This window comes from Papio anubis, chromosome 4 (genome assembly GCF_008728515.1).
Source record: "Papio anubis isolate 15944 chromosome 4, Panubis1.0, whole genome shotgun sequence".
NCBI lineage: Eukaryota > Metazoa > Chordata > Mammalia > Primates > Cercopithecidae > Papio > Papio anubis.
In genome coordinates, this window is record NC_044979.1 from 49878766 (window position 1) to 49888097 (window position 9332).

Genomic DNA, 9332 nt, shown 5'->3' on the forward strand with positions numbered 1-9332 from the left:
AACAAATAATTTTTTATAAATATGTCCCCTGAAATATTTGGAACAAACTTATGCCATCTTCAAACCCAACAGTGAGAGTTATGATTGTGTGTGTGTGTGTGTGTGTATGTGTATATCACAAACTACAAATATGCTCACAATTATAAATATATAAAACATATATTAGTTACAAATATATAAGAATCGATATATTTATGTATATAAAACCCTTAGTTGCAATAAACAGAATAATCTCCACCTTCTTCACTTTTGTGTTTATTTCTATCTTGGTCATCCTTATTTTCATTGTCTCTTTACCTTTTGTTTTCCATGTGCTCCATGCTAATATGTAACAATCATGGTTTTTGAAGCCTATTGTTCAAAATTCTCATAGTATCTGTGTGTGTGATTGCAAAAATGTCAAGTTGAAGGTCTTTATAAACTTCTTCTTCAGATGTAATTAATTCTGTTCTCCACTACACAAAACATATGTTGATCTCAAACATGCAATGACCCATATAAGTCTTGCAAAATGATGGCTGTGATGACACCCAGTGATGGTCTTTCTCAACTCTCTGCACCTCATCTCACTCATCAGAGCCTTTGGAGCCTCAGTTGCCTTGCAATGCTGTTTCAGGAAAGGTGGGATTTTTTTTGTTTGTTTGTTTTGTTTTTGGTAGACATAAAGAATCATCCATGTTGAGGAATGAGCCTGACCCATTGTGCATAAACCTAGTGCCCTACGGTGAGACATGGTACCTTAACTGCAGTTGCTCAGCATTCAGTCTCTTTGTTTTTCTTCATTGCACATAGGCTGTACTCATTCTTTCTGCACCACAAATGTCATGCCTTCTCAAGTGTTTTTATACCCTGGGCCCATTGCATCCAGTGATGTCAGGGGAATTCTCAGCTTAGTATAGTCACATGATGGAACAGAGAAACAGAGCTAAGAATTCATGAGGGATACATACCTCAAGTGAATGAAGTGAAAGGTGCATATCTAGGGATTGTCCACAAGAAACCAATGAGTTATGAAAAATCTTTTCCAAAGGAAATGGAAACTTAAGGAAAAATGTGAATAAAACTTTACAAAAATGATTGTGTGGCAGTGAAATGAATGTGTCAAAAGTACAAAAATAGGAAGAGCTAAGAGTACTAAAGTAACCTGTCATAAGATACTTAAAATGATCCTAAACCTTACAAGCAACAAATTCAGAAAGGGGCATAAGGTTCCTTCGAGTTTGCTTAACTTACCAAAAGATGGGAAACATTCTTCAAGTTCCACTCTTCTCTTCTGTACAGAAAGGGGATTGGACTAAATCAGTGATGTTCAAGCTGTGATCCAAGTATCACTAGTGTTTCTGTGGTGACACAAGGGTGGGAATGGTGGGGCAGGATGTCTTATTCATGAGCCAGAGTAGCTCTAATATTTTTACATATTGGAACTCATAGAAAATTTCCATTGAAATAAAGGTTTCATATTTGCATTAAGTTCCTAGGTTACTGTAACAAATTACCTACCACAAATGTACTGGCTTAAGACAACAGAAATTTATTCTCTCATAGTTATGGAGGTCAGAAGTCCAAAATCAAGGTATCAGGTGGGCTATATACTCCCTGCAGCAGGTTAAGGGGAGATTCTGCTTCTTGCCTATTTCAGCTTCTGGTGTCTCTTCGCAGTCCTTAGCCTGTGGCTCTCAGTCCAGTCTCTCCCTCAGCCTTCACATAGCCTTCTCCTCTCTGTGTGTCTTCTCCCCTTCTCTTCTCTTATGATGACTCTTGTCACTGGATTTAGGATTTTGCAAGATGATCTCCAATGGAGATTTTAATTTAATTTCATCTGCAAAGACCGTTTTTCCGAAAAAGGTCACATTCATAGGTTCTGGGTCAACATATCTTTTGGGAAGCCACCATTCAAACCCCTGGAGTGTTCAAAAAAGTTTAATTTAACTCAATATTTTAAAGGTTCTTTTATAGATGTACTTTTCAAATTATGGATTTAACACATGCTTGTTTTAATAAGTAAAATGTACAAAGATGTATAAAGTAAAAGTTAATTATCAATTCCTCACCCAACTCTTCTCCAATCTTACCTCTTTCCACCATTTCTCTCCAACTCATCCAGATTCACTGCTCCTCTGTCAGTCAAACTGTTAACCTATGTTAACAACACTGTGTTTGTACTTCTATGCTATACTTCAGGATCATGTAATTACACACACACACACACACGCATATGCAATTGATAAGGATTTTAAAATTGACTATACAGATTAGATAATATAATATACACTCCTCTTCATCTAACTTTCCTCATTCAAAAATGCCTTGAGTACATTGCTCTAAATCAACTAGTATAGTTCTAATATACTATTTCTAATCAATGCCTTATAGCACAGTATTCCACAATGCAGACAAACCACTATTTATTTCAAGCCCTTTCCTATTGATAAGCATTTTTTATATTCCCATATTTCTGTATTTTGCACATTTGAAAAATTCTGTGATACATACACTTGTACATATAATTTTATATGCTGATACTTTTATTACTATGGGACAGATATGTGGTAATAATACTGTGGTGTCAAGGATACATATATTTTTAATGTTAGTAGGTGTTATCAGATTTCTTTACCAAAAGCCTGCAAAATTGCATTTGTTTTGTCACCAATATATGAAAGTACCCATTTCAAAGGAGCAAGATGGTCAAGGAACAGTCTTCCAGTCTCCAACTCCCAGCGCGAGCGACACAGAAGACCGGTGATTTCTGCATTTTCAACTGAGGTACTGGGTTCATCTCACTCAGGGGAGGCCGCATTAATTGGTGCTGGTCAGCTGCTGCAGCCCTAATTCTGTTGAGTTGAAGCAGGCGGGCGCAGGTGCATCGCCACCTGGGAAGCGCAAGGGGAAAGGGAATCCTTTCCCAGCTGTTCCTCGGTACCAAAATCGGTAACTCCCACCCCACTGCACTTTAAGCAAACAGGCAATAACTACAGGAGATTATATCCTACACCTGACACGAAGTCCACGCCCACGGAGAGCCTCCCCACAGCACAGCAGTCTCAAGTATCTAACCACAAGGCGAGGCTGGGGAGGCCCATTGCTAAGGCGCCTGAGCGGCAAACAAAGCCGCCGCTGGAACTGGGTGGAGGCACAGCAGCTCAAGGAAAACCGCCTGCCCCTGTAGACTCCACCTCTGGGGACAGGGCACAGATAACAACAAAGCGTGTTCCCCCCTGCACGCAAACCCACTCTGGTCTGACAGCTTTGAAGAGAGCAGTGGATCTCCCAACACGGAGGTTGAGATCTCTTGAGAAGGACACTCCTGCTCAAGTGGGGTCCCTGACCCCTGAGGCTTCCAACTGGGAGACACATCCCTCACTAGCAGTCTGATACCCCACACTCACAGGGTGGAAGTACACCCCCAGAGGAAGCCTCCAAAGCAAGAATCAGACAGGTACACCTGCCAATCTGGGCAATATTCTATCTTCTGCAGCCCTGCTGCTGACACCCAGGCAAAACAGGGTCTGGAGTGACCTCAAGCACTCAACAGATCTATGTACCAGAGTCCTGACTGTTAAAGGAAACCATCAAACAGGAAGGACACTTGATACCAAAACCCCATCAGTACATCACCATCATCATCAAAGACCAGGCAGACAAAACCACAAAGATGGGGAAAAGCAGGGCAGAAAAAGCTGGAAATTCAAAATGGCACCACATCCCTCCAGCAAAGGAGAGCCAACAGCTCATCGCTAGCAATGATCAAAGCCGATGGAGAATGACTTCATTTAGATGAGAGAAAGGCTTCAGTCCAACAAACTTCTGTGAGCTAAAGGAGGAATTAATTTTACCCAGCAACAAAAAAGAAAGTTCCAAAAACTTGAAAAAGTGGAAGAATTGATAAGGAGTACTAATGCAGAGAAGGCCTAAACGAAATGAGTTAGGATAAAACCATGACATCTAGAAATATGCTAGATGTAAAATGGAAGAAGTTTCTAAATCCAACTAATTAACTGAATAATAGAGTATCAGCCAATGAGAGGACCAAAATGAAATGAAATGGAAGCGGTAGAAAACCAAAAAAGAAAAAGCAGAAAAAGAACAAAGGAAAGTCGCGAAGCAAGCATGATTTAAAAGACCAAATTTTGTCAGCCTGATTAAAGCCTTGAAGTTATTGTGGAAATGGAACCAAGTAGGAGCTCACTGTATATCATCCAGGAGAAACTCCCAACTAGTAGGCAGGCCAGCATTCAAATCCAGGAGCATAGAGAACGCCACAAGAGTATTCTGAGAAGAGCAACCTAAGACATATACTTCCAAGCCAGTATTCCACCTCAAAGCGAAATGGAAGGAAAACTGGCATGCAGCCAGAGCAGCCTGGTTACCCCACAAAGGGGAAGCCCATCAGATTCACAGCAGATCTCTCTGGCACAGAAACTCTACAAGCCAGAAGGAGAGCAAAATACACATTATTCAACATTCCCAAAGAAAAGAATTTTCAACCCAGAATTTCACACATCCGTTTTCAACCAGCTCTATAAGTGAAGCAGGAAATAAACTTTGCCAGATAAGCAAATGCTTAGAGATTTGTCACCACCAGGCCTGCCTTACAAGAGATAATCCTTGAAAGCACTCCAACATGAAAGGAACAACCGGTACCCAGCCATTGAAAACATGCCAGCCAGCAATCACCAAGCCAGGCAGTCCAAAATTTAACCAATTGCGCACCACTCCACATCGGTTAATGGCAGGATCAAGTTCACATAATTAAATATTAACTCTTAAACAAATGATCTTAAATGTTCACTGCTTACACAGACTGGCAACTGGATAAACAAGACCCACTTGGGGTCTGTTGTATCAATGAGACCATCTCGCATATAGGTCAAAAATGCTGGATGAGGAAGATTCAACAAACAAAATGATAAACAAAAAGCAGGGTTGTAATCCCAGCCCTGATAAAATAGACTTGTAAAACCAACAAAGATCAAAAGTATATGCATGCTACATAATGGTAAAGGGATCAATTCAACAGGCAAAGAGCCAAATCGTCCTGCAAATATATATGCACCTACCAGAAAATTCAGATTCATAAAGTCTTAGAGTACTCACTAGCAGGCCTGTAATTCCATGCCATACAATGGAGATTCCTCAACATCTAATGCCACCATTAGACAGATCAATGAGACACAGAAAGTTAACAAGGATATCCAGGAATTGAAACCATCCTGCAGCAAATGACCCATGACATCTATAGGAACTCAAATCAATAGAACATGGACTTCCTGTGCACCACATCGCCCTTATCTGCAAATTGACTATTATAATTGGAAGAAGTAAAGCACTCTCAGTAAATGTACAACAACAGGAACATAACAACAGCCCCGTAGAATTGTGCACTAAAATCCAGAAACTCGTGACTAAGAAATCGAATCAAAACCGCCAACCATATGGAAAACAGAAATAACCTGCTCCTTAAATAATGGCCAAAAGTAAATAAAATGAAGGTAGAAATAAAATATGTTTTTGAACCAATGAGGTCTAAAGATAACATACCGTGAATCTCTGGGATTACACAAAGCAGTGTAGAGGGGAATAGCACCCAAATGCCCACAAGAAAGCAGGAAAGATCTCAAATTGACAGCCTAACATTTACAAATTAAAAAATAACTAGAGGTGCTATGCCACATTCAAAAGCCAGAAGTAAAATAACTAAGATCAGAGCAGAACTGTGAGAGGACAAAAACCCTCCAAAAATCATCAATGAATCCAGGAGTTGGTTTTACAGCATGGGGTACCATGATCCGCTTAGCACGAATAAAGAAGAAAAGAGAAGAGAAGAATCAAACAGCCAATAAAAACATGCGCGGGGATAATCGACCCCAGTATTAAGAAATACAAACTACTGTCAGAGAATACTATAAACACCTCTATGCACAAACTAGAAAATCTAGAAGAAACGATACTCTCAAGTGGATAATTTTCTTACACCTTCCAAGACTGCAAACCAGGAAGAAGTTGAATCCTCTGAATAATCGGAATGGTGCTCTGGGAAATTGAGGCCAATTTATTGTCACCAACCAAAAAAGTCCAGGACCAGATGGATTCATATTGGAATTCTCTACTAGAGGTAATTCTATGAGTGAGCTGGTACCATCTCTGTTCATTCCAATCAATAGAAGAGAATCCTCCCTAACCTACTTCATATGAGGCCACCATCATCCTGGATGCCTCCAGCAGAGACACAATGGCAAAAGAGAATTTTAGACCAATATCCCGATGAATATCGATGCAAAATCCTCAAGAAAATAATATACTCAAGCAAACCATGTGATCTGTTACCGCAAAGCTATCCACCATGATCAAGTGGGCTTCATCCCTGATACAAGGCTGGTTCAATATACGCAAATCACTAAACATAATCCAGCATATAAACAGAACCAAAGACAAGAACCATGATTATCTCAATAGATGCAGAAAAGCGCTCCCTTGACAAAACCCTAAACATTTTCTCCTCTGCCAAAAAACTCTCACAATCGCGCTGATGGAACGTACTCTCAAAATAATAAGAGTCATTTATGACAAGTTCCACAGCCAACGGCAAAACTGGAAAAATTCCCTTGAAAACTGGCATGACAGGATGCCCTCTCTCACCACTCCTATTCAACATAGGTAAGCAGTTCTACTAGGGAAATCAGGCAAGAGAAAAGAAATCAAGGGTATCTTGAAATAGGAAAGAAGAATAAATTGTCCCTTGCTTGCAGATGACATCGACAGACATTTAGAAATCCCACGTCTCGAAAACAATAAAACTCCTAACCTTGATGCTAACTTCAGCAAAAGTCTCAGGATACAAAATTAATGAAAAACGCCAATTTTATACACCAGTAACAGACAAAACAGAGAGCCAAATCATGAATGAACTTCCATTCACAATTGCTTTAAAGAGAATGTAAAATACCTTGGAACTAACTTGCCAAGGATGTAAAATAATCTCCTTCAAGGAGAATTCACAAACCACCTGCCTGTGTGAAATAAAAGAGGACACAAACAAATGGAAGAACATACCATGCTTTATGGATAGGAAGAATGAATATCGTGAAATGGCCATAATGCCCAAGCGTTAATGGTGGATTCTGCTAACTCCCCATCAAGCTACCAATGAGTTTCTTCTACAGAATTGGAAACTGCTTTAAAGTTCATATGGAACCAAAAGAGCCCGCCAGCATTGCCAAGATACAACTCAAGTCAAAGAACAAAGCTGGAGGCACGCTACCTTGACTTCGGGCACATACGCAAGGCTACAGTAAACTAAAACAGCATGGTAAATTGGTACCAAAACAGACATATAGACCAATGGAACAGGAACAGAGTCCCTCAGAAATACCACATCTACAGCCATCTGATCTGACAAACCTTGAGAGAAACAAGAAATGGGAAAGCACTCTATTTAATGAAATGGTGCTGGGAAAATTGGCCAGCCATCAGCAGAAAGTTTAAAACTGGATCCTTTCCTTACCCTTATACGAAAATTAATTCAAGATGGACAGAGACCAAAATAGGACTCATTATCATGTAAAAACCCTAGAGGAAAAAACCCCAGGTAGTACCGGCCCGCACATAGGCATGGCAAAGACTTCATGTCTAAAACACCAAAAAGCAACGGCAGCAAAAGCCAAAATTGACAAAAAATGGATCTAATGAAACTAAAGAGCTTCTGGCACAGCAAAGAAACTACCACCAGAGTGAACAAACCAAGAAAGAATGGGAGAACATTTTTGCAATCTACTCATCTGACAAAGGGCTAAATATTCAAACCCATAAAGAACTCAAACAGTCTCTATAAGAAAAAACAAACAACCCCACCCGGGTGTGGGCAAAAGGATATGAACAGACATTTCTCAAAAAGAGGACATTCATACAGCCAACAGACACATGAAAAATGCTCACCACTCACTGGCCATCAGAGAAATGCAAATCAAACCTCCTCAACATACCATCTCACAATTCAGTTAGAATGGCTGCATCATTAAAAAGTCAGGAAACAACAGGTGCTGGAGGAGATGTGTGGAGAAATAGGAACACTTTTACACTGTTATGGGACAACTAGGTTCAACCATTATGGAAAAATAGCATATCTCAAGGATCTAGAACTAGAAATACCCATATGACCCAGCCATCCTACTTTCTACCGGGGATATACCCAAAGGACTTGCAAACCGCCGCTAGAAAGACATATGCAACATTTATGTTCGACGCAGCATCTATTCAATGGCAAAAATGAATCAACCCAAAATGTCCATCATCAGTGACAGACTATTAAAGAAATGTGGGCACATATACAATTCATGAAGCAATATGCGCAGCCGTATAAAAAGGATGAGTTTGTGTCCTTTGTAGGGACACATGGATGCAGCTGGAAACCATCATCTTAGCAACCATCACAAGAACAGAAAACCAAAACACCCATGCCTCACCACAGTGGAAACCGAACGAAATCACTTGACCCTCGAAGGGGACATCACACACCGGGTCCTATCATGGGAGGGGGAAGGGGGAGGGATCGTAATTGAGTTATACCTGATGTAAATGACGAGTTGTTGGGTGCGCTGACGAAGCATGGGTGCAGTACAGCAACATGGCACAAGTATAAGACATATGTAACAAACCCAGCCATGCAGCACATGTACCCTAGAACTTAGAGTATAACACACACTTTAAAAAGTAAAAAGTATTCTTGAAGAAGCCAGTGATGACTATATTTCTATTGAGTAAAAGAGTCAGTAAAGCTCATACTAAAGTCATCATGGCCAATTTTGAAATAGTAGTACCTAAGATAGATCTAAGACCCATAAATAATCCTATCCATAGGTATTAAATGATTTTTATTTGTCTGAATTCCTAAGGAAATATAATCAGACCTATATTACTGTTTGCCCTAATATAAACATAAAAGTTTAAACATAAAATCTTCATTATGTAAAAATATTCAGGTAAATTCATTTAGTAAAAAATTTATCTGCCAAGTTTGCGGAAATGTGAAATTTTGGTGATAGGTATACGGAAGTTTGTTGTGATAGTGTCTCTACTTCTGTATATGGTTGAAAAAAATCATAATAAATATTTTTTAAAGCAAAAAATAAAAAAGAAAGTACCCATTTCCTCATATTACGGCTAGCAATAATGCTATTATTCTTTCCACATTTTTGGCAATCTAATGGATGTAAATAACACTAAATTGTATTTGATTTACATCTCTGACTACATTTTCAGCATCTTCTCAGATGTTTATTGGCCATGTAGATTTTCTCTCTACTATGAAATATTTCTGTTTTTATTGTTTAATC

General features: G+C 39.4%; 1 protein-coding gene across 1 annotated transcript; it reads left to right on the forward strand.

Annotated features, from left to right (window-relative positions):
- The first annotated feature begins 204 nt into the window (after window positions 1-204).
- On the forward strand, window positions 205-2609 carry C4H7orf66 (chromosome 4 C7orf66 homolog). The gene is given in 3 exon segments (XM_017956302.3): window positions 205-643; window positions 793-927; window positions 929-2609. Coding segments are annotated over 3 exon segments (384 nt in total). The 5' UTR covers window positions 205-511; the 3' UTR covers window positions 1046-2609.
- The last annotated feature ends 6723 nt before the right edge of the window (window positions 2610-9332 follow it).